Source organism: Ascaphus truei, chromosome 1 (assembly GCF_040206685.1).
Source record: "Ascaphus truei isolate aAscTru1 chromosome 1, aAscTru1.hap1, whole genome shotgun sequence".
Taxonomy (NCBI): Eukaryota; Metazoa; Chordata; class Amphibia; order Anura; family Ascaphidae; genus Ascaphus; species Ascaphus truei.
Genome location: NC_134483.1, coordinates 49,173,516 through 49,199,753, shown reverse-complemented (window position 1 = coordinate 49,199,753; position 26,238 = coordinate 49,173,516). Strand labels below are relative to the sequence as shown.

The 26,238-nt window shown below is 45.5% G+C and overlaps 1 protein-coding gene across 1 annotated transcript in view; it reads left to right on the top strand.

Moving 5' to 3' along the window:
• Positions 1 to 26,238, top strand: part of ADAMTS12 (ADAM metallopeptidase with thrombospondin type 1 motif 12) — a 609,209-nt gene that overhangs the window by 375,966 nt on the left and 207,005 nt on the right. Inside the window, exon 12 of the mRNA XM_075587768.1 lies at positions 17,356 to 17,525. Coding sequence (XP_075443883.1) covers positions 17,356 to 17,525 — 170 coding nt within the window. The remainder of the gene's footprint in view (positions 1 to 17,355; positions 17,526 to 26,238) is intronic.

Below are 26,238 nucleotides of genomic sequence, written 5' to 3'. Positions count from 1 at the left end.
AGAAGCTGGTTCTGGACCCCAAGTATTTTAAAAGTATCAATTTCCCTGCTTAGGCCTTGGATATACAGCGTGACGGAGCACATGAAGTACTAGAAGCGATCTGTGGCCTGTAGGTTTGTGCGACGGGGTGCGTGGTGAGGGTGTGCCCATGATGTCACGTGAGTGGTTCACCCTCATTGGCTGAACCGCGCACGTGACCTGGCTGTCGGGCAGAAAAATAGAAAATTGTCTCGTGGCGTTTCGGTCGCTCTCGTGCACGTGCACGTGCACGTGCACACACTCACGCTCTATGGTTGTTTGCATTGCTTTACGGCCTTCTGTTTTCGGCGCAAGCAACGTCACTCACGCCATCACTTATACTATGTACGCAGGCTTATTTATTCACTTATTGATAGGAACAGACATGCTGCTAGTCTTCTTCTAAAGTTTCAGAGGGAAAGAAAACAGAGCAGCCTCAGTTAGCGGGTCAGATTGTTAAACCCAGGAAAGAGTTTCTAGGGCTAAATCACAGTTTGGCTTTTAAATCTGCTACTAAGCAGCTATTTGGTACCTTCTCATTAATTACCACACCTCATTGTAACAAGCGGCACCTGGAAAAGATCTAGCCCCTGTGGGAAGTTTGAAACACCTGACAGCTATTTTAAAAGCATGCGTTTTCCTGCTTACCTGTTCCCTTATTGTTAGACGGTTAGCAGCATGTCTGTTCCTTCTACAGATTTACGGGAGCAGAAAACAGAGCAGCCTCAGCAAATGGCTGTAGTTGTCACACCTAGAAAAACTGTTTCCAAGGATAAATTATGGGCAGAGTGCAATGCCAAACTTTGCTACCTACATCAAAAGATTTTGCAGAGTGCATTAAGAAGATATTAAAACCAGAGACATAACATAAAACACAGACAAAGCTCAGTTTTTAGCACATCTAGTGAGACTCATACACGGTACAGTGCCTAAATATATATGGATAAATATCTAATAAGTAAATGGTCTTTTAGTTTGACATTTTTGGCCAAAATTGTTGTAAGCCCCTGAGCCAACGCCAAGGCAGACCACATATCAGGGGTCCCTAACGCTAATATAAATTCTTAATAACCTGTTTAATAACAGGAAGAATGATTTATAGTAAATCTGTCAATATTAGCTGCAAAGTTCTGTCTGACTGAAGCTTTTATTAACCTGTACATTACCAGGAAAAGCACTCTGTATTAGAGATGTCACAGCCAAACTGCAAGCAGGCAAGTTCCCCTGAGTGGAAGATGCTATGGAGTGAGCCCATAACCATTTAAATGTGGGAGGGGGTGAGCTTAAATTAAGTAGGAGGTTGCCAACCTCCAATCAGCCATGACTAGCTGGACAAGAATTGTAAAACATACTGGACACCTAACAAGCTCCTATTAAACCCCCAAAATACCCACAACATATATATAAGCATATGAGTGTCAGAGGAGTGCTACTGAGCATGGCAATATGCATTAAAACCAGAGACATAACATAAAACACAGACAAAGCTCAGTTTTTAGCACATCTAGTGAGACTCATACACGGTACAGTGCCTAAATATATATGGATAAATATCTAATAAGTAAATGGTCTTTTAGTTTGACATTTTTGGCCAAAATTGTTGTAAGCCCCTGAGCCAACGCCAAGGCAGACCACATATCAGGGGTCCCTAACGCTAATATAAATTCTTAATAACCTGTTTAATAACAGGAAGAATGATTTATAGTAAATCTGTCAATATTAGCTGCAAAGTTCTGTCTGACTGAAGCTTTTATTAAATAAAAGCTTCAGTCAGACAGAACTTTGCAGCTAATATTGACAGATTTACTATAAATCATTCTCCATATATATTTAGGCACTGTACCGTGTATGAGTCTCACTAGATGTGCTAAAAACTGAGCTTTGTCTGTGTTTTATGTTATGTCTCTGGTTTTAATGCATATTGCCATGCTCAGTAGCACTCCTCTGACACTCATATGCTTATATATATGTTGTGGGTATTTTGGGGGTTTAATAGGAGCTTGTTAGGTGTCCAGTATGTTTTACAATTCTTGTCCAGCTAGTCATGGCTGATTGGAGGTTGGCAACCTCCTACTTAATTTAAGCTCACCCCCTCCCACATTTAAATGGTTATGGGCTCACTCCATAGCATCTTCCACTCAGGGGAACTTGCCTGCTTGCAGTTTGGCTGTGACATCTCTAATACAGAGTGCTTTTCCTGGTAATGTACAGGTTAATAAAAGCTTCAGTCAGACAGAACTTTGCAGCTAATATTGACAGATTTACTATAAATCATTCTTCCTGTTATTAAACAGGTTATTAAGAATTTATATTAGCGTTAGGGACCCCTGATATGTGGTCTGCCTTGGCGTTGGCTCAGGGGCTTACAACAATTTTGGCCAAAAATGTCAAACTAAAAGACCATTTACTTATTAGATATTTATCCATATATATTTAGGCACTGTACCGTGTATGAGTCTCACTAGATGTGCTAAAAACTGAGCTTTGTCTGTGTTTTATGTTATGTCTCTGGTTTTAATGCATATTGCCATGCTCAGTAGCACTCCTCTGACACTCATATGCTTATATATATGTTGTGGGTATTTTGGGGGTTTAATAGGAGCTTGTTAGGTGTCCAGTATGTTTTACAATTCTTGTCCAGCTAGTCATGGCTGATTGGAGGTTGGCAACCTCCTACTTAATTTAAGCTCACCCCCTCCCACATTTAAATGGTTATGGGCTCACTCCATAGCATCTTCCACTCAGGGGAACTTGCCTGCTTGCAGTTTGGCTGTGACATCTCTAATACAGAGTGCTTTTCCTGGTAATGTACAGGTTAATAAAAGCTTCAGTCAGACAGAACTTTGCAGCTAATATTGACAGATTTACTATAAATCATTCTTCCTGTTATTAAACAGGTTATTAAGAATTTATATTAGCGTTAGGGACCCCTGATATGTGGTCTGCCTTGGCGTTGGCTCAGGGGCTTACAACAATTTTGGCCAAAAATGTCAAACTAAAAGACCATTTACTTATTAGATATTTATCCATATATATTTAGGCACTGTACCGTGTATGAGTCTCACTAGATGTGCTAAAAACTGAGCTTTGTCTGTGTTTTATGTTATGTCTCTGGTTTTAATGCATATTGCCATGCTCAGTAGCACTCCTCTGACACTCATATGCTTATATATATGTTGTGGGTATTTTGGGGGTTTAATAGGAGCTTGTTAGGTGTCCAGTATGTTGTGCATTAAGAAGATATCTGAGGACGAAAATTGTACTCAGTTAATTACTTTCATTGTACAAAAGGAAAAGAGTTCTTCATCGCGTGGTCTTTAGATCTTCCTCTCCAGGGTATATATAGGAGAGAGAAAAACAAGAAAGAACATAGCACAAACAAGTGGTGTAATATGGGTAAAAATCAACCGACAGAGAATCAAGAAAAATAATCACGACTCGAGATCTTGACACTTGCCTGTGTCTAGTTCCTACTAGGTAGACACACAGGCAAGTGTCAAGATCTCGAGTCGTGATTATTTTTCTTGATTCTCTGTCACTTGTTTGTGGTATGTTCTTTCTTGGTTTTCTCTCTCTTATATGTACCCTGGAGAGGAAGATCTAAAGACCACGCGTCGGAGAACTCTTTTCCTTTTGTGCGTTCTATTCGTGGAGGAATTTGAATAGCCTCCTTTGGACTCTGGCTGCGGGACACTAAGTATTGATTTATTCTTTTTCATCTTTAGTAACTGTGTTTTTGGATAAGCGCCGCTTTTTATATTTTATATATTATATAATTTTTTTAACTACTTTCATTGACTGGATGAAAACTTCACTCTGCAGTCTGTTATCTGGGCCTTTTTAAAGACCCCTGAGACTGTGATTTTTCAACAGACTTCATTGGATTTGCAGCTTGACAGTTTCATAGATTAATCAAGACAGGCAAGTGTCTGAAAACTTGGAGATTCCTCATCGGAAGAGACCACCTTCTTCAGGAGTTACTTACCTCCATATGGGGTGCCGGGAGCCGCTCCGCTAGCAGGGTTCACGTAAGGGTGGAGTTTCAAAGTTCTCGCATGCTGCAGGCCAATAGAAAGCCATGACATCATCAGGTCTGGGTTCCTAATGTTTTAAATTTGGCTGAGAAATCGGCACTCCCTTTGGAGATCTGTATCTCGGGAAGCAAGGGGCCCCTGAAGATGAAATTAATGGGGTTCGTCTATGAAGACCCCGTGCTTCATACCTATGTTAAAAAAATATTTTCAAAAAATTGCATTAGTTGCTCCAATACGGCGGTTCATGATCTGTTAGCCAATACAGCAATTCAACCAGTTCCACCTTCTCAGAGAGGCGAGGGTTTTTGTTCAATCCTGTTTCTAGTACAGAAAGCATCAGGAGGATTCAGAACAATTCTGAATCTAAGAGAAATCAATGCCTATCTGAACATCCAGCATTTTAAGATGGAGTTCTTGAGGGCAGTCATAATAGTGTATAGCACGGGTCCCCAGGTTTCCCCCGTTAGCCCCTTACCTCCCGGCGCGGCGCACTAGGCAATGGAGACAGGGGGGAGATCCTGACAATGTCAGGGATTTTTGCAGGCGAGCGCCTAGATAAAGGCTCCCCTAGACAGGGTGCCGTCTTGACCGATTGCGTGCGCGTTGAGTTTCGCGCATGTGCAAAGAGACAGGGACGGTGGCCAGTAGGGAGAGAGACCTGTGCAGTGGCTCAGGCGGAGCGACGGCCATTACACAGAAGCTCTGCATGGGGAACTACAAGCCCCATAATGCATAGGGGCTAGGAACACATGGCGCAAACCCAGCCAATAGGGCTGCAGCATTCACGGAGGACTGCAGTTGATACATTTGGCGCGCTGCAGACCACGTTAGTCGGAAGAGGGACTGCAAAGGAGCAGGTAATGTCTAGGGAGCAGTGCTCCTCTGGATTAGGCCAGACCTTATTCCCCTAGGCCCCAGTTAGGCCCCAACTCATGATAGATTATGGGCTTTCCCTTTAGCAACCTCAGTCAGGGACCTTTCCCCATGTGACGATTCAGGGGATTCCTTCCCCTTCTTTCTCTTCCTCTGTCCCATCTCCTTCCAATCCCTCTGCCCTTTCCCACTCCTGTCCTGCTCCGTCTACCTCTCTCTCTACCCCACTGCCTCAGCGCATGTCCCGCAGGTCTCGCGCGCCCGTGCGGTCCCCGAGCCCCTGCAGTAACGCTCCCCGCTCCCAGACACCCACTTTGCCCGCAGCCAGTGCCTTACCTTCCCTGGCGGCTCCGTCCACTCATCCGCCTCCTTCCATCGGGGTATCCGCGGCGCTGTACTCCGCGCGCCTGGTGACGGCCTGTGCGCGCGCTCCCTCAGCTTGCAGAGGGCGCGCACACACGCTCTCCTTCTGGGCTCTGTCGCCCTTCTGGTTCCTCCTCCCGGTCCCTGCGGGCCATCTCCCTGTCGCAGCCTGTGCGCGCGCACCCTCTGCTTACAGAGGGCGCGCGCACACGCTCCTCTTCTTGGGCCTGCCACATTCCTGACTCCTCCTCCCAGTCTCTACAGGCCATTCCCCTGACTGCCCCTTCTGTCTCCTCCTCTTCTCTCCCTGACCTATCCCTGTTGTCTCCCACTTCTCTCTCTGCTCCTCCCCTCTCTCCTATTGCTGTGTCTCCCTTTATAATCCCTGTCTGTCCTCTCTATCGTCGCTCTGCATAGTTCCTGTTTCCCTGTGTGCTGACCTATGCTGTGCTCCCTCTGTGTCCCTGCTGTATCCTGCTCCTGTGTTTACTTTGGATTTCTCTGGCTTTGACCCCTGCTTGTCCTGGACTACCCTGCTCTCTATACTCCTTGAACCTTGCTATGAACTCGACCTTGCTGACCTCTGGAATCCTTGGACCTGGCTTTGTACCCTGATGACTCTACTCTCTGGACCCCTGGACATTGGCACACGGACACGACCATTCTTACGCTTACACCAACAGACGTTGCAAGTATCATTAACCACTCTCTCTACAGGACCAGCAATGCTATACCACACTCCGGGCTTGCTCCCACTGCTGTGGGTGTGTGGTGTAATACCGTTCCCACCTCAGTACTGGGGTCTTGCCAAGTCTGAGGGCATACAGGCGTGACCCCACAGTAGTTCATCCTAGTCACGTACAGCACCGGTGAGATGCCACGTGGTGACTGCGGCCTGCGGACAAGGATCCCGCCAGCTACACGGTGATATTATCCACGTCAGAATTCACCCCACGCGGAGGCGGACACAAGGTCGGATCAGACGGATCCCCTTTTGTTATTCTGCTATACCTGGGTGCAGGAGCCCCAGGCAGGTATCTAAGCAGTGCACTAACACTCCATGGGATAGCGCTATCTCCAACACATTTGGGTGGGCCTTGACATTGGGACACGGACATCAGGGAATTGGTGCCTGGCACTGATGGTACTTTGGGACACTCACTGGGATATCAGTTGGGAGATATATGTCTTACTGTGGGGTACAGAGTATCTATGTTATTGCGTTTAGTAAAGGTTATTGTTATAATCTGTGTGTTACCATTATTTGTTCCTGCATGGGGTTATCCCACTTAGTTAGAATCCCGTACAGGTGGAGGTGCTGTCACTGTAAGTATCGTTTCAGGATACACCCCAGGTTCCCATCAGCGGAGGCTCAGACCTCCTGTGAGCCAGACAGGTATTGCGCCACACCTGGTAATACATGTAGATTTCCCCACATGGTCCCTATCTGCGATTGGGGGGGGGGGGGGAGTGTGTTACAAGTGATTGAAAGCAGAGCATTTCTAGCTTCTATAGACTTAAAAGAAGCATGTATTTGTATTCTGATATTTAGACAATGTTCTAATCAAGGCCCTGTCAGAGCAAGTTGCCAGGGATCATGTGTGCATAGTGCACAACGTCTTAGTAGACTGTGGGTCGATCCTCAATCTAAAGAAAAGCAGGCTTGCGACAGGTCAGATCTTTCAATTTTTAGGTGTTTTTTTTCGACAAGAAAAAATATCTAGTTTCACTCCCGTCCTCCAAGATCCACAAGATTACTAAGGACTCCGAAGCCTCACAAGACTATCACAGGATCAATTCATGCACATAAAATGAGTTCTAAAATTCAGTTACAGACATGGTGCCTTGATCTACTTTTCACCTCAGATCACTACAAAGAAATATAATAATAATAATTTTTTGTTCTTGTATAGCGCTGCCAATTTTACGTAGCGCTTTACAGAAACATTTTGCAGACACGGTCCCTGCCCCATGGAGCTTACAGGGAGATACTTATGGGGGGGACAAGGTGTCCGAGACTTCTTTCACAAGCCTCCAGATTCATACACTGAGTGGAGAATGAAATTCCATGTATCTGCGCAGCATTAATTTCAGGAGTCAGAAATGACGAAGCCCACTTTATCAGCAAGCATTCCATTTATTTAATGATTAAATAAAAAAGCTGCTGCCTTGTAGCTCCAGACCTTGTCTTGTCGTTATTTGTGTGTTATTTATGGGGGGTTATTCTGGAGGCCAGGGTCATATGTAAGATGATTTAGCCCAGATAGCTTCAACTCGGCCCTCTTTTCAAAGCACAACAAGGTCTGTATCTTTTCTTCACTTTATTGAGGGAAAGCAGGGTAGAGACAGGCACTTGTGTAGAGATGTTGATGTTTAAATAGTGTCTCTCTGTGGGTGCCTTGTAGTTAAGGACAGGTGAACAGGGTAATCCTACCAGTACAGCAGTTACAGCAGGGTACTCACTCACCCAGAGGTGATGGTGGAAAGGAAGTGAGGGGCAAGGGTCACACTAAAGGTGGAGTGAGACTGCACTAACTGTCAGCAAGGACAGGGGGGGAAATGGGAAAGCCCATTACCTTGGAGGACTGGAGAGGCTGCAGTAGCAGTTCACTGATTACATGCCCAGAGGCAAGAAATGCAACATTGTTGCATATCACACAGGCACAGTATGTGTGTGCAAACTCCATACAGCTGAAAATAAGAACTGACAGGCAGAAGCTGCAAAGGAGAGAGGGGGGTGAATCAGAAATGCAGTTCTTGTTCCATGACACTCACCGTCTGGTATCTGGAGATACCACTATATAAGTATGTGGAACATATGTGCAATGCATAGCAAAAATAACATCACATTCTCAAACAATGCAAGAGTCCATGTCCACATAGCGATGTGACACCGGCCGGTATCACTGGTATCAAGGTCCCTTGGCCAAGGTTCTTTGGCAAAGGATGTAGGGTGGATGCACAGCTCCAGGTTTGCTGGTTGCACCACAATGTCTTTGTGTAAAAGTCTCTGGCACTGTTTCCTTTTAGCCTTGTGAGAGAACAGTCTTTTTGTATCTGTAGTTTTACCCACAGAGTGCATCCCCTTGTAGGTACGCCAGTCGTGGTAGCCTGTCGCTCTATCACCTGGTGTTTGGCAGCAGGAGATGGCTTTTGGCTCCTTGCGGAAGCGGAACAACACTCCTGGAAGACTGGTTGTCGGGTCTAGTCCAGTAAAGAAGGCGTAGTTCAGGGAGACTCCCTGGAGCTGAGCGCTGGGGCTGAACACTCTCCGGATTTGATCGGGTTCCTGAAGGTGGTAGGCCCCAGATGATTGGAGGTACCGCACTCTTCACCTTCCTTCATTAGAGGTGCTGGCTTTGCGTGGCCGGTAAGGAATATCTTCTGGATGAAGACCACAAAGTTGTTTTTGGTCTCTGGTTCCCTTTGTAGGTCGCAGAGGTGTGAAGTGAACCTAGAAATAGCATGTTCTCCATTGTTTGGGAAGCGCCTTCTTGGTGAACGGAATGGTAGCGGGTTCGCCCAACTGCCAGGTCCGTTTCTGACGAGCTCCTTGACTGTTAACCTCGGGAATCCTCTATCTTCCCTCAATGGTGTTTGCTTGTCGTCGTCCCTTGTTGTCTGGAATGCTGTGCACCGTAGGTCATCGGTGCATTCCTCTTGCACGAGAACATCTCCACGTAATTTGGTGAAACGCTTTTGTGTCTCTTTGTTGACTGCCCTCAGGAGGTTGTTCTCTCCCTGGACATGACGAAGAACAGTCTCTTTTGTCCTTGTAAATCCTTTTGGGAAATGTCTCTGCAACTGCCTCCTCTTACACTGGCGACACACTTTATTCGAGCTCGGCTAGTCCCACGAATTCGGGTATACCCGGGTGTATTGAGGTTTGTGACTGTTTTCTGCCCGAGTGCATTGAGTTATTTTCCAGGCAGGGATTGAAGCATTTTATTCCCGCTGGCTGCAATACTGCACAGTATATATATATATACTGCATTACAATTCATGAATTTATGCCATCTGGTAGACACGCGAAGCATTGCAGCCTATTAAATCCTAATCATTATCATTTAACAGATCAGCCGCCCATCAGCCAGGCATGAACCCAGGCTGGGAAGGCAAATGCAACGGGGCTTGTCAGAGGTGAGGAGCGGCGCATTCCAGGTATCTGCCAGGTACATACTGGGTATTTGCTCAAATAAAGTGTGTCGCAGCAGTACGTGTGTGAACGAACAGTCTTTTTGACACCGTGGCTTCACCTGTAGGGCGCAATCTTTTGCGGCTATGCCAGCCGTGACAGCTGGTTGCTTTGTCACTTGATACTCTGTGGAGAGGAACAATTGTACATCTTAGTCGTGCCATTGCTCGCGAGAGGATCGTCCGCTTGTTTGTCTTTTGGACGATCCCATTGTCGGTCACCTTTGGGAGGTTACTTTCTTCCTTCAGTGGAGCCGACTCGTCATCCTTGGTTATCTGAACCGCTAAGCATCCTAGGCCATTGTCACATCCCCCCGATGTGAGGATGTTTTTGTCGACCTCAGGGGTATGACTTTGTCTTTTCTCTTCACTTGAAGATGGCCAAGACATGGTTCAGAGAGATATGTGTGTCCACATTCTGTTACCACCGTTCTGCGGGCGTCAACATAGTCTTGTCCGTGCTCTTTGTCAGTGCACGCGTTGCCAACTATCACCCATCCTAGGTCAAGTCTTTGGGCGCATGGCGCGTTGTGGGGTCCGTTATGCTGTTTACGGACTTTATGCACCCTCATGATGTCCCTACCGAGCAGCAGTAAGATCTTGGCGCCTTGTTCTACCGGAAGGATGTAGTTGGCTATTCCTCTGAGGTGCGGGTAATGATGTGCCACGTCTGGTGTGGGAATCTCGTCCCTGTTTGTAGCCATGTGGTTGCACTCGATGAGTGTGGGAAGGGGCATGTTATTGAGCATATGGTGTAGCTATTCACTCTTCTCCCTGTAGTCTCCATTCGCCCATGGCACGTTCTGAGAGTGTAAGGAGAAGCGCTGTCTTGTATGTTAAACATGTCGAAGAATTCTGACCTGACCAGCGATCGGTTGCTCTGGTCGTCGATGATTGCATACATCCTTTTAGCTCTTTGGGGTTGTCCCTCTGGGTGCACTGCTACCAGACATATTTTAGAGCAAGATCTACCGTCGTTTCCTCATACCTCTGTGCATTTGGACGCTACCGACGTGGGGGGTGCATCTTCCACTTCTTCCTCCCCGCCCTGCTTTGTCGAAGGGTTAGGGGCTTCGCTTGATTTGGACTTCATAGCTTCCGGGTGTAAAGCGGCTATGTGCCTGTCGCTATCGCACTCTGTGCATTTGATTTCTTCTTTACAGTCTTTGAATAAATGAGTTGTGGAAGCACAACATTTGAAACAAGCTCCCCATTCCCTTAGTAAGTTCTTTCGCTCCTCTATGGGTTTCATTCTAAATCCGACACACTTGTTAAGCGGATGCGGCCTTTTGTGTATAGGGCATTCTTTGTTAAGGTCCTTTGGTTCCTCATCTCCGGCGACCGACTGATCAGGAGTAGTTTGGGTCGTGGGAGGTACGTTTGTCCTGTGGACCGATATGGGTGTTTGGGTGTTATCGTATCTCGCCACTGGTCTCTCAGTCCTCAGGCCGCTTGCACTGTGTGTGGTTTGCGCACCCAAGATGAAACTGGGATCGTTCCTTGTCCTTGCCTCTTCGCGGATGAAGCTCAAGAAGAATGAGAATGGGGGGAAGGCGACTTGCTTCTCCCTTTTGTATCTGGAGCCTTGTGAGATCCATCTTTCTTGGAGGTTGTAGGGTAGCTTCTCCAGGATGGGTCTCACTCCGCGAGCTGAGTCCAAGACGCTGAGACCTGTTAAGGAATGGTCTTTCCTTGCAAACTCCAGCTCTTGCAGCAGGTCCCCGAGCTCTCGTAACTTCGAGTAATCTTTAGTTGTGATCTTGGGGAAGCTGTCGACTCTTTTGAAGAGCGAATCCTCGACTGCTTCGGGGCTACCGTAGCACTCTTCTAGCCTTTCCCACACTAGGTCAAGACCTACTTGGGGTTGGTTCGCGTTTGCCGCCCGAAGTCTCTTCGCGTGCTCCCTGGATTCGTTTCCCAGGAACTTGAATAGCAGGTTAAGCTCTTCCCTCGCTGAGAAGTCCAAGCTGTTGATTGTGTCTTTGAATGTGAACTTCCACGTCCGGTAGTTCTCAGGGTGGTCATCGAAACTGATGAGTCCTGCTTGCACCAGGTCACGCCGGATCATGTACTTGGCTATGTCTGTCAGGCCTGAGGCATCGGCGTGTTTGTCCCGTTCTGAGGTAGTTGTTGGGAGGGTCTGTGCGGTCGCCTCTTCCTTGGCGTGGACGTGTGATGACTACTGGTCGGTGCGAGGGGCTGTGTTTTCCCGTGTGGGTGTACCTGAATGGCGAGCCTGTGGTAGTGCATCCGTGTGCGCGCTGGCGTGTGGATCACTGTTGTGGCTGTGGCTATCCCAGGCAGGATGTACCATTGTAGGAACAGTGTCTTCTCCTCGTGGACCTAGCAAGTCTTTGGTGTCTGTGGAGTCACTCCCTCCGGGTTGAGATGGTGCGTTGGTGTTTACACTGAAGAGGCTCCTTACGTAGTCTTCAGTGCATTGGGCTGGATCCTCTGAGGCTATCTGTCTGTATGGTTGCTCCCCGTCATCCTGTCTCGCGGCTGCTTCTAGGACTTCAGCTTGGGCTATGGCGGCGGCGGCTTCCTTCTCTTGATTTAGGGCCTCTAGGTTCAAGTCCACCTATGCCCTTTTCCGTGCAGCGGTGGCAGTGGCTGCATTGGCGGTGGCAGCGGCTGTCTGCTCCTCCTCTTCTAAGCGGGCCCTTTCTAGTTTCATGACTGCCTCTTTCTGAGCGTATGCGGCCCTGGCGCGTGCAGCCTCTGCGGTGGCTCGCGCCTTGGTGGCGTTTGCGCTTGCGCTTGACGCGTGAGATTGCGCTGATCTTGCTGACCTTGATGAGTGTCTGGATGTGCTTGAGCGCTGCGATGCGGTCTCCAGGAGGAGCTCTTTTCTATCGCTTTGGGCATCTGCGATGGCGGTCTGCACGATGCCATCGCGCTCCAGGTCAATCGCCTTTTGCAGGTCGCGTTCCCGCGTGCTGTCTTCTGTGTTAGTTCTTGTCAGATAGGTGAAATATGCCTGTGACAGCGTTTCGTAACGTCTATGGCTTGACTTAATCTGAGTAATAGCTTGTTTGATCTGGGTTTCTTGATCGCTAGCACTTGCGACATTACTTATTTCACAATCAGTGTCCTCCCAGGCCTTCTCTAATTTTTTGCGGTATATGTCAATGTCAGCCTCATAGTTTTCGCGGCCCTTTTGTGTCAGTGTGACTGTCCGTTTGGGCCTTGCGTATGCCTGCGCCTGTTGCGGTTGCGCGGCGGTCTCTGTGTCTGAGTGGTCACTCTCCTGCGTGATATCTGGTGAGGCCCTGAGTTCTGCCATGCTGTAGGTGTGTGTAGGCCTTTAGCCAGTGCGTGTGGCGTGCGGTCTTTTACCTGTGTCAGCGATGGGCGACTGTCTCAGATGAAGCCGACCGGTGTCCTGCAGCGTTCAGCGTAGGGGTAGCTGTACTCACAGGTGTCCGGTGGCTCTGCCGGTGTCCTGGCAGGTGTCCGGTGGCGTGGCCCTTGGTGGCGCTGGCCGTGGGGACGTGCGCAGGGTAAGGTGAGATGGTGGCTCCTCACTATGGGGTCGTGCAGGGGGTGGACTCAAAAAGACAGAGAAGGCAATTAAGGCTCTGTGTGTAAGGTGCACTGTCTGTCTGCAAAGCTGCTGCCTTGTGTGCAGGGTTGATGCTGGCTGTGTCCAGTGTAAATCTGCTTGCTTATCTGAAAGGCTGCAGGCTGCGTGCAGTTTTCTGTATAAAGCTTGCTGCCCTGTCTGCCAGTGTAAAACTGCTGCTGTTTGAAAGGCTGCTTTGTGTTACCATAAAGTCTAGAGTAGCAGCTCCTGTAAATGTCTGTAAGGCCCACGGTAACTTTTTCACTATTCTGGAGGCCAGGGTCATATGTAAGATGATTTAGCCCAGATAGCTTCAACTCGGCCCTCTTTTCAAAGCACAACAAGGTATGTATCTTTTCTTCACTTTATTGAGGGAAAGCAGGGTAAAGACAGGCACTTGTGTAGAGATGTTGATGTTTAAATAGTGTCTCTCTGTGGGTGCCTTGTAGTTAAGGACAGGTGAAAAGGGTAATCCTACCAGTACAGTAGTTACAGTAGGGTACTCACTCATCCAGAGGTGATGGTGGAAAGGAAGTGAGGGGCAAGGGTCACACTAAAGGTGGATTGAGACTGCACTAACTGTCAGCAAGGACAGGGGGGGAAATGGGAAAGCCCATTACCTTGGAGGACTGGAGAGGCTGCAGTAGCAGTTCACTGATTACATGCCCAGAGGCAAGAATTGCAACATTGTTGCACATCACACAGGCACAGTATGTGTGTGCAAACTCCATGCAGCTGAAAATAAGAACTGACAGGCAGAAGCTGCAAAGGAGAGAGGGGGGCGAATCAGAAATGCAGTTCTTGTTCCATGACAGGGGTTCTGGGTACTTGGGGTGAAGGGGAGGGGAGCTCCAGTACAATCTTGCAGGCCATGTTGTATTTGCTTATTTAATACTGTATTTTTAAGAGAATTGAGGAAACCCAGTAACACGTCATCCAATGATATCTCATAAAGGGAAACATAAATTCCTTCCTGACTTCAAATATTTGCAATAAGATTACTCCCTGGATCAATATCCTTCCCATGTTTACTTATTTGGTACATTTGTGTATACCTTTCCTTTCTAAAAACATGTCCAACTTTTTTTGAAGATATCTTTTGTATCTGTCATCACAGTTTCCATGGGTAATGAATTCCACATTTTAACTACTCTTACTGTAAAGAACTGTCGTTGTTTGCAAATTCGCATAGATAAGAGCAAAGACGAGTTCTTAGATAATGAGTAGTTTATTGCCTGTACAACAGAGTATGATCATAGACGAAAGTCAATCAGAGACTCTGCCAAGGGAGGGCCCAAACATACTTTATATATACTTATCATTTTCTTTTTCTAACATAGGTTAATAGGCAGAATATAATGACGACTCCCTATTCTAAACCAATCATTTTACAGGTCATTAAATGCTGGTTAAAACTGGATTAAATATTGAAAAAGCTGTGTGGTGCTCTAAAACCTCAGGCACAAATGCTTGATTAGCCCATAATATATAGAAATAATCCTCTGATTTAGTACCCCTATGGTATCAGGATAATATTGCAGCACCTACCAAAAAAAATTACAATCCCACGATTATTCGAATTAGCTGGTAGTTGTCCCACTGACACTGTTGTAAGGAATCAGTACACTCTAGTGTCCACACATATAAACATCGATATGGGTAAGTGATGAATGGTGTATGTTTAAAAAGTCAATGACTCACATTTGATTGCTGTTTCCGGATTAATTAATGCCTTCGTCCTGGGGTATAAGTGTGCCTCCATTTCCAAAGTGCGCATAGAAGAGGACAAGAAAACCGAGCATTATTATGCTGCTTTTTTAAATGGGTAATCCAATAAATTTCTAATTTTTCTACCATGGGTATGCTCTCTACTTGACTTCACTTACCTGCTTGAAAGTAGTGCTCGGTTTTCTCGTCCTCTTCTTCTAAAACTGGAATAAAACAGCTCTCTATACAGTAGGAACCAGGTATGTCTTGTTACTAAAATTCTGGGCGTTGAGATACAGGCACGGTCGTAAATCTACTGTCAGCCAAACTTATTCATGCCATACACATTCTTTCACACAAAATGGATACTTGAGACATAACAGAACAGACAAAATGGAAACAGAACACTGCCAACAATTCTTCTCCAGAGCACCCCCAACCCCCCAGTCCATTTCAACAGAACCCTTTCCTTTGTTGCTGGTGAAATCTCCTTTCTTCCAACCTTAAGGTATGACCCTGTGTTGTTTGTCTGCCCTTGGGAGAAATAGTTATTTTGAAAGCTGCTTGTATTGTCCTCGAATATATTTTTATATAGTTATCATATCCCCTCTTAGGCCGTGCCTATAGCGCCGTAGATGGCGACGGCGACACGGAGCGTGACGTCACCCGGCGCTGTCGCCACTGACAAAAGTTATGTTTCGCCGGGCGGCGGGTTCGCGGTATTCCGGTAATTTGATTTGTTCAAGGGCCGTCACGTGATGCGACAGCCCTTGAAATATCACATTTTGACGGCTTCCAGTTTCCGCGACATCGCTCCGTCGTTCTGTCTCTTTGTCGCCGTCGCGCGCACTATAAGTGCACGTGGCGACGGCAAAGTATATGTTTTTGGGCAACGTCGCCGGCACTATAAGCGCGGCCTTAGATGCCTCTTTTCTAATGTAAACAATTCTTAATGTTTTATATTGTTTGTTTCTCTGAATTCTGCAGTTTTCCTTTCTGATTTTGGCATTAAAATCTGGTAGGCCTGAGGTAGAATTAACTTCATAAAATTACAGTCACATGTAGGAAACTCTAATAAATTTATTATATTTGCATCCGGCACATATTGTCACAATATGACATATTTGCACCATATGAGAGAGCTACTGGTATCATCTTGATATATATGCCCTGCATTCTTTTCTTGTAATAACAGTATGTTACACCTATTTGTGTTATTTTATATATGATGAAATATAATTATTTGTTCATTTAATGCTACATTTGTGTACATTTTCAGAACTTCTGAGCTGCATTTGGTTAGAACAAAATTTGCAGGATGGCAAAGTGGGCACACAGTTGGATTATATCAAGGCCACCCGGTAACAAAAATGGGTCCAAAAATAGCACCTGATTTGTCAAAGGAAAAAATCGCACAGAAAGCAATTACGTGTTTATTCTTTGATAAATTTGATGCTATTTTTTTGTCGTAGGGGATGTAAGTATCAATATAGAGAAAGGTGTGTTTAAAAATACGGCCCCATGTTTAAGAACCGTTTCTCACATCTGATGCAAAATGTTAGACTTGCACCACTTCAGATATTAATGATTATGGGGGGCAAATAAAAGGCAAAAAGAATTCTGAAGAGCAACACAGACTGGGATACATCTCATAATATGTGCACCATGTAACGCCTCCCCATATCCTCTTACGGACACTACCCAAGTCACAAGTCCCAAACTAGGGCAGACATGGCAAAATGTCAATACAGATGGAGTCTCCGTATCCAGCCCGTGCTCCAGGGACGCTCCGTGAGGCTCTCCGCCGGCTAGCCGTGGGTCCTTTTCTGCCCCGCCGTGGCATGCGTTCACCCAGTAATGCTTGAAAAAAGCTGGGTGAAGCGGAAGCATGCGTATGCAAGGCCAGGTTCATCCAGAACCAGAGAGTTTAGCTGTATGTAAGTGCAGTCTTAAAATGCCTGGGTTTTTCTCCAAAATTGCCTTGATACATTGACACCATAATCCCCCATGTAACTAAAGAATCGAGAGCAGGGTGTGTCATGCTGTGTCGTGCTGTTGTGTGTTCCAGACAGACCACCTATTTCCATAGATGTCCCAAGCTCACATTGCTTGTCCAATTTCATTGCTTTTTTGTGAGAATTTGTTCCAAGTAATAAAACTTAAATATTGCATCATAAGAAGGGCCAGTAAGAGACACCGCATGGCTCACAATCAGTGCAATAAGTTTATTTATATATAAATATTTTACCAGGAAGTGATACATTGAGAGTTACCTCTCGTTTTCAAGTATGTCCTGGGCACAGAGTTAAGACAAATAATACATGGTTACAAATACAGTTACATAAATGTACAGGGTATACATTATATACAAGACATAAGTAAGTACATAAGTAACCTCGGGATAATATTACTTCAGCCTTCTAGTACTTTAGAGAAACAAGGGTGCACACCTAGAAATATATCATAGATATGGTAATGAATATCAGTGTTTAAAACAAGTGTGTTTGAAGTTGATCACTTTCCTTCTGCTTATAAATGTTGTTAATGAACAAAAATAGCAATCATACAATATATATTCTTTTGTATTATTTTGTTCTTTAGGCCAAAGTTTGGAGGGAAGTACTGTACCGGAGAAAGAAAGCGCTACCGAGTATGTAGAACAAATGCCTGCCCTGCGCACACGGTGTCCTTTCGGCAGATGCAGTGCACTGAATTCGACACTGTGCCTTACAAAAATGAACTGTACCAATGGATTCCTATTTATAATACAGGTATGAAACAGTTTAAGCAAAACAATATAAATAGCGGACAAGGCAAAATAGTAACAATTAAACAACGTATCAGAAAACATAAAAAATGACAATTTCCAGGTTTCTTCTTGGTGTTTGTATTTCACAGTGCTATATATAGTTGAGATGGAGAGATAGAACAGACTCTCCGGATAAATGACATACTGGACACCTAACAAGCTGCTATTGAACCCCCAAAATAACCACAACATATATATAAGCATATTAGTGTCACAGAGGAGTGCTACTGAGCATGGCAATATATATTTAAAATCAGAGACAGAACATAAAACACAGACAGAGCTCAGTTTTTAGCACATCCAGTGAAACTCATACACGGTACAGTGCCTAAATATATATGTATAAATATCAAGTAAAATGGTGTTTTAGTTTAACATTTTTGGCCAAAATTGTTGTAAGCCCCTGAGCCAACTGCACGGCAGACCACAATTCAGGGGTCCCTAACGCTAATATAAATTCTTAATAACCTGTGTAGTAACAGGAAGAATGATTTATAGTAAATCTGTCAATATTAGTTGCAAAGTTCTAAGTCTGATTGAAGCTTTCAATAACCTGTACATTACCAGGAAAAGCACTCTGTATTAGAGTTGTCACAACCATACTGCAAGCCAGCAAGTTCCCCTGAGTGGAAGATGCTATGGAGTGAGCCCTTAACTTAACCACTAAATGTGGGAGGGGGTGAGCTACAATTAGGTAGGAGGTTGCCACCCTCCAAACAGCCAAGACTAGCTGAACAACAATTGTAAAACATACTGGACACCTAACAAGCTCCTATTGAACCCCCAAAATAATCACAACATATATATAAGCATATTAATGTCACAGAGGAGTGCTACTGAGCATGGAAATATATATTTAAAATCAGAGACAGAACATAAAACACAGACAGAGCTCAGTTTTTAGCACATCCAGTGAAACTCATACACGGTACAGTGCCTAAATATATACACTGGCGACACACTTTATTCGAGCTCGGCTAGTCCCACGAATTCGGGTATACCCGGGTGTATTGAGGTTTGTGACTGTTTTCTGCCCGAGTGCATTGAGTTATTTTCCGGCAGGGATTGAAGCATTTTATTCCCGTTGGCTGCAATACTGCACAGTACATATATATATACTGCATTACAATTCATGAATTTATGCCATCTGGTAGACACGCGAAGCATTGCAGCCTATTAAATCCTAATCATTATCATTTAACAGATCAGCCGCCCATCAGCCAGGCATGAACCCAGGCTGGGAAGGCAAATGCAACGGGGCTTGTCAGAGGTGAGGAGCGGCGCATTCCAGGTATCTGCCAGGTACATACCGGGTATTTGCTCTAATAAAGTGTGTCGGTGCAGTATGTATAAATATCAAGTAAAATGGTGTTTTAGTTTAACATTTTTGGCCAAAATTGTTGTAAGCCCCTGAGCCAACTGCACGGCAGACCACAATTCAGGGGTCCCTAACGCTAATATAAATTCTTAATAACCTGTGTAGTAACAGGAAGAATGATTTATAGTAAATCTGTCAATATTAGTTGCAAAGTTCTAAGTCTGATTGAAGCTTTTAATAATCTGTACATTACCAGGAAAAGCACTCTGTATTAGAGTTGTCACAACCATACTGCAAGCCAGCAAGTTCCCCTGAGTGGAAGATGCTATGGAGTGAGGCCTTAGCCATTAAATGTGGGAGGGGGTGAGCTACAATTAGGTAGGAGGTTGCCACCCTCCAAACAGCCAAGAATAGCTGAACAACAATTGTAAAACATACTGGACACCTAACAAGCTCCTATTGAACCCCCAAAATAACCACAACATATATATAAGCATATTAGTGTCACAGAGGAGTGCTACTGAGCATGGCAATATATATTTAAAATCAGAGACAGAACATAAAACACAGACAGAGCTCAGTTTTTAGCACATCCAGTGAAACTCATACACGGTACAGTGCCTAAATATATATGTATGAATATCGAGTAAAAACGGCAGATGCAGTGCACTGAATTCGACACTGTGCCTTACAAGAATGAACTGTACCAATGGATTCCTATTTATAATACAGGTATGAAACAGTTTAAGCAAAACAATATAAACAGCTGACAAGGCAAAATAGTAACAATTAAACAACGTATCAGAAAACATAAAAAATGACAATTTCCAGGTTTCTTCTTGGTGTTTGTATTTCACAGTGCTATATATAGTTGAGATGGAGAGATAGAACAGACTCTCCGGATAAATGAACTGTAACAATACAAAACCTTATATACCATTCCTCTCAATGCTGTGTGCAAGACAAAGAGTGGGCTCAACAGCTGCTGCTCACCTCTGCTGTAGTTGCCCTGTAACCAACACAAGCAACACCAGCTTGCACTGGGCTTCTGAAGCGCCCCTGTATACAGACAGAAAAGTCTGTTTAAAACCCCAGTGCAACCACACAGTATTGTGAAGAGCTAAAAACACATTAAAGCATAATAAACATCATGAACAAATAAAAAAAAACACATGTACTTAATTTAAAATAAGTGCGGACTGAGTATGTGAAGGAAATCAGTGACAAAGAGTCAATTGGTATAGTGAGAGGACTAAAGCAATGCTGAGTATCTAGGGAATTCTCTGCCATCAGGCACAAAATAAAGGCACATGCTGTTTAAACATTGCTACAAAGTAGCAACATGTTGTAACATCAACCTCAGCCCCACGGGGCTCCTGAGAGTGCTGGTAGGGACAGAATTGGTCCAGATCCACAGAAGGACATCCTCATCATTATGACATGTGGTACACAAGTCTCCCTCCTTAGGGTGGATTCTATCCAACTATGGGCAATTACGTAATGCAGGAGAGTTCCTATCAGCTGTGGAGCACCGTGATCACATCTCCGGATACAACGTTTAAAGATACACAGTACAGGTGAAAACTTACTGTACTCGGTGGTGCGGACGAACAAGCAAAAGACCACAGTGCTGGGGACAGTGTGTGCTGTGATGGAGCTGCGGGGAGTGCATGCTTCTGAATCGCAGAAAGATTACTACAAGCTGGACATAATATTGCTAGCTTAAGATGTATCCAATTACCAGAAGCCTGTCCTGCGCTTCCGTGTATCAGCAATTGCACCTTAGTGTCAAAGTCAATGGAGCTATGTGGAAGGGAGCTCAGCGTGGCCACAGTGTTGACCGGTGTGGGGGGATGTATAATCCTTACCTCAACTGCCTCTCCGGTCTGGGACCAGCTCACCTCCAATGCTCCTGCGTGCTGCCGTCTGTGATTGTCAGGAAAGAGAAGAAACTTCGGCGCTACTGCACATGACTGACTCAATGAAGCTCCCGGATGATCTTCAACCAACTTTATTAACACCACACACAAGAGCTACACCGCGATCTCCTCCTCTAAGATAGGGCTTCGTCTTGGAGTCACAATGAATATATGCTTAATACTATCCATCCCAAGGGTCTGAACAAAAACATTTCTTTGGCATGTTACAGTACCTAGATGAGCGATGATGTTTGATAATAATGGCTGTATTGGAATATAACTGGGATGGGACAATAACATAACATATATTCTAATTTAGTAAAGTGTGTGATATATTCTGGTGATCTAAACAAATCTTTAAATTACACCAGATAGGAGTTAAAAAAACAATAATAATTCCTCCATCCCTATTTATCTTTGTACCAGAATGATCTGTTTATAGAAGAGCATAAATATAATAAGAATTATTTTTACGGCACTTGTTTTTGATAGATATACTAACGTACTAACGTAGTAACTATTTGTGATATAGCTCTGGGGAACACTTTTTTCGAATATTGGTCATATATTACCTATTGTTTAACTAATATGGGATCTGCAGTGTATGTAAGGAAACATTTGCAACATTCTCTACCATTAGGACAAAGAACGCATTTAGAATGAATTAGTGGTGGTTTAATAAAAGTGTTACTCAGTTTGTTAGTCAGGCATCTGCCTCTCAATAAAGGTGGGAACTTTACACCCTTGAATGTTTAGTGATACGTCATGAAAATATGGTTAAAGTTAAACGCTATGTATAATGGCATGAATAAACACTCACTGAGAAGTTATGCAACCAAAGCATAATAAAAAGCATTTTTGTTTCTAAGTCCCTGTCTCACCGCCTTCTCGGCAGCTTCTCACCAGCTTCACGCCAACATTTTCTGGCTAGAGGAATTTGGGAGGAAATGCCATTCTATAGCCTCGATATTGCACGAATCTCAAAACCTGCCGATAAGGGGCTTATCGCGGCTCACCTGGCGATGTGTTTTGGACGCGAGCCAAAAATGGCGATTAATGCTTTTGCCGCCCACTTATCGAGGCTTTCTGAATTGCCGTAGCTATTTTTTGACCGATAACAGCTAAAAAGCCTTGATAAGTCAGTTATGAAGGCTCCTAGCATAGGCCTCCCAAGTATTTTCTTCTTCTTTTCATATATCTCTATCTCAATTGAAAAAAAAAATACAAGTGTAGCCCTCTTTCCCCCTTACCAAAGAGACTACGGTACTGCCTTTACCTGTTAGCTCACAGAAGGCCGGAGCCTCCGCCACTTGGAGCCTGGGGTGATTGGATATCCACCTCGGTGCAGCGCCTCCACCTGAAAGGGATCCTGACGCAGCAGGATAAGGCCCTCCCTGGAACAATACCAGTAATACACACACGTCTGTATATATAATAACCGTTACTATGCACTATCAACAGTACCCTGTACCACACAGTATAACAACCCCAATTCAGTACCACCAATGAGTGTCCCCAAAGTACATTAGGCGCTAGGCACCAATATCCTGATGTATTTTCCCCAATGTCCGGGCCCACGCAAAAGTGTTGGGAGCAGCGCTACCCCGTAAGTTGTTGGTGCACTTTTTGAGGTACCTGCCGAGTACTCCAGTACTCGGTGCGGCCAACTTAACAATGGGGATCCGCTGATCCAGCGACATTACCGTTCGCGATGGTATCCGCCTCTGCATTGGGTGGTCTTCGGTAGAAGGGACACTCAGACCCTACCGTCCCCTCCTCTGTCCTGACTCCGACTGGCGTGGTCCCTCTCAGCCCGCCAAATGTATCTATCTCACTGCCGCGATCCTAGCAACCCTATTGGCTGAGGGGCGTCACCTGACTAACAGCCCCTGGGGCTGATGGGAGCTGTAGTTCCCTTGCGGAGCCCTGAGTGTAATGGCCACCGCTGTCCTGACTCTTGCGCGAGGTGGAGCAAGATGGCCGCCGCGCAACGCCTTTCCTTCTGCGCATGCGCACACACAAACAACATGTCGGGGCCCTGCAAAGTGAGCCTCCGGCAATCCAGTTGCCTTCCCTACTGCCACAACACCACCCGCGATGCTAGCGAAGGTAAGGGAGAGCCGAGGGAAGCCCAGAGGGGGACCCGGCTACACAAGCATCAACAGTATAACAGCATAACAAAGGGACGGGTGGGCAGGAACTGTCCTGGCAAGGCACACACTGATCTTCCGCCCCTGCACAGTGTATAACTAACTTCCCCCGACCCCTCCCCCATCTGTCCCAAAGGGAGGGAGGAATCCAGCCTCATCAGAAGGAAAAGGGGGTTGGGGGGGAAGGTGGGGGGAGCCCAGCCCTGCAGTCATGTTGCCTATGGCTGCGGACATGGTGCCGCAGCCCGTGCGGAGACGCGCGGAGGCTGAGGGAAAGCGGGTGCTTTCCCTGGCCATAGTACACGGACCGTGGGGGGCATTCCAGGGGGCGTTCCCAGTGACGTCATGGAGCTGGTTAACCCTCATTGGGCGAACCGCTCGTGACCGCCCTTTCGCGCGGAGAAATCAGTTTGAACTGATTTCTCGCGCATAGCGCGCCCCCTCCTGCCTCCACGCGCACACGCCCGTAAGCCGGATGTACGCGGACACTGCATTAAGGCAATCTGTTCGCTCAGCATGCGGACACGTCCGAGCGGTCTGCCATAGTATGGACGCAGCCTAATGTCTCAAGGCTACTTTATCACTGTGGGGAGCGCAGATAACACCACATACAGGGAGAAAAATATAAATATATAGTGTAGTGTGTTTAAACAATTTAAGTACTGGAAAAGCAATTCACAATTGAGGACTCACACTTTCCCAGTGAAGTATAGGCAATGGATACAACAATGTAGACCCAGTCAGTAGATGGTATCAGGAATCAGCAACACATTCCCTCGGTGTGAAAAGATAACACACTTAGTGCAACAATGCATGTACCAGTTAAGTGTTTATCAAAGCAACAATCATTGCACTTACATTAGGCACAATGTGCATATACACATAACAAAATCGATGCGCAGCTCTTTCGTGTCACCAGCCCTGCTCCCGAGATAGCGTCGCGTCACTTCCGGTCGCTCCGTGATGTCACTTCCGGTCGCGCTCGATCGAGATGGTAAAATCGCCGGGTGGCAGGGGGGATGCTGGATGATGTCTCAGGCTGCTGCAGGTTCAACTCTGCGTGTTTCGCTGGCTTAGCAGCTTCGTCACAATCGAGCGTGACCGGAAGTGACGTCACGGAGAGAGAACGGAAGGAGAGAGAAGGAGGAACGTCCGGATACTTTGTTGAGCCTTGGGACCATGAATAGTCTTTTGGAGTCTGATCTCAGGTGATAGGTGCTGCATGTGGTAGGGGTGAGGAGCTTGTTCAGGTAGCTGGGTAGCTTGCCCAGAAAGTATTTGAGGGTGAGACAGGAAAGGTGAACTTTGCGCCTAGACTCGAGTGATGACCAATCTAGTTCTTTGAGCATTTCGCAGTGATGTGTGTTGTAGTTGCATTGGAGAACAAAACGACAAATTGAATTGTAGAGGGTGTCAAGTTTGCTAAGGTGGGTTTGAGGAGCCGAGCCATATACTATGTCTCCATAGTCAATAATTGGCATTAGCATCTGCTGTGCAATACGCTTTCTGACCAGGAGACTTAGGGAGGATTTGTTCCTGTTAAGTACCCCTAGTTTGGCATAGGTCTTGGTTGTCAGGGTATCAATGTGCATCCCGAATGTTAAGTGGGAGTCAAACCATATGCCCAGGTATTTAAAACTAGTGACAGGTGTTAGGGTGGTGTTAGCGTTGGTTCTAATCAGGAGCTCAGTCACTGGAAGCTTTACTAATTTAGTCTTGGTCCCAAATACCATTGTTACAGTCTTGTCAGTGTTTAAAAACAGTTTGTTTTGGGAAATCCAGTTTTCGAATCTCAAAAAGTCATACTGAAGTATGTGTTGAAGGTCAGAGAGGCTATGGCTGTGTGCATATAGGATTGTGTCATCTGCATACATGTGTATTGAGGCTTCCTTACAAGCTGTGGGAAGATCATTAATGAACACTGAGAAGAGTAGGGGCCCCAGAACAGAGCCTTGCGGGACACCACAGGTGATATCCAGGGGGTTCGAGTTAGAGCCTGAGATGGACACATGTTGGGATCTTCCTGATATGTAGGACTGAAACCAGTTTAAAGCATGTTTCCCTATTCCAGAGCTCTGGAGTTTGTTAAGCAGGATAACATGATAAACTGTGTCAAAAGCCTTTGCAAAATCTAGGAATACTGCACCAGTGAGTTGTCCCCGTTCCATTCCACACTGGATTTCATTGCAAACTTTTAGCAGGGTAGTTACGGTGGAGTGTTTGGGATGAAACCCAGACTGGAATTGGCTAGGGAAATTTGTCTTGGTGTACTCATATCTAAAAACAAATTATATGTAGAAATAATGGCCGATCTCTCGCTCGCGCTCTCTCTCTCTAAACCCATATTTCAGGGTCTAGATAGGTGTAACGCCACCTTCAGGTATGACTTAACTGCTATCAGGTTAAGTCCCTGCATAAGTGTATCGGACTTCTGTGGATATGCGTTGTAAGGGGGAATATCTATTTTGCATCTCACTAGCCCTAACATCAATGGCCTTTCTGACCGAAAACAGCAGTTGTCCTGACATTAGTGAGCTTTGAAGATGCATATTACTGTGATCATGAACAATGTGTTATCTTAGGTTAGCACCTCTTTAAATCAATAACAGACCTCTCTGTGTCTGGGCCAGCTGCCACCTTAAGTTTTGTTTTCATTCACTATATCACTTCTTTTGTAAAGATGTGCAACATTTACACTTAAGTTTGCAAACCAAGTGAAATCTGCCCATTAAAAAGAATCATAATTCTCTCAAAAAAAATAATTGCCAAGCTTTAAAAGTCAATTTACAGGTCACATGGCCCGTACTCAGATCCCATGACCCTTTATATACTGCCAATTTCTGAAAATTGGCTACATTTTCTAGCACTGTCACTTTCGCCAATATTTCACAACGCAGGACGAGAATAGGAAAATACAGACACGACTCGCTGTCTTCAGAGCCGCGGCTGAAAAAACAACAAAAAAGCTATGGCTCTGGAGACTGTGCCTGCAGCGATATCACTGCGGGATGGGGGGGGAGGGGGGCAATGCTTCCGTATCCGACCCCTCACAGCAATAATTCTCCGGCACCGGAGCAGTTGTGGTTTCACAACTTGCCCCGGTGCAGACACAGTAAGTCTTGCTTCATGTGTATTGAACAAAGCTTTTTTTAGTCACCTACTGTACTTCAACATACTGTACACTTCCTAGTACAATTATCTCATGTAAATACAAATGAGTTCTATATTAAGTTGCCTTGCCTTCTTCTATTTAGCAAGCACATCCATATGTGACCTCAATGTTCTAGC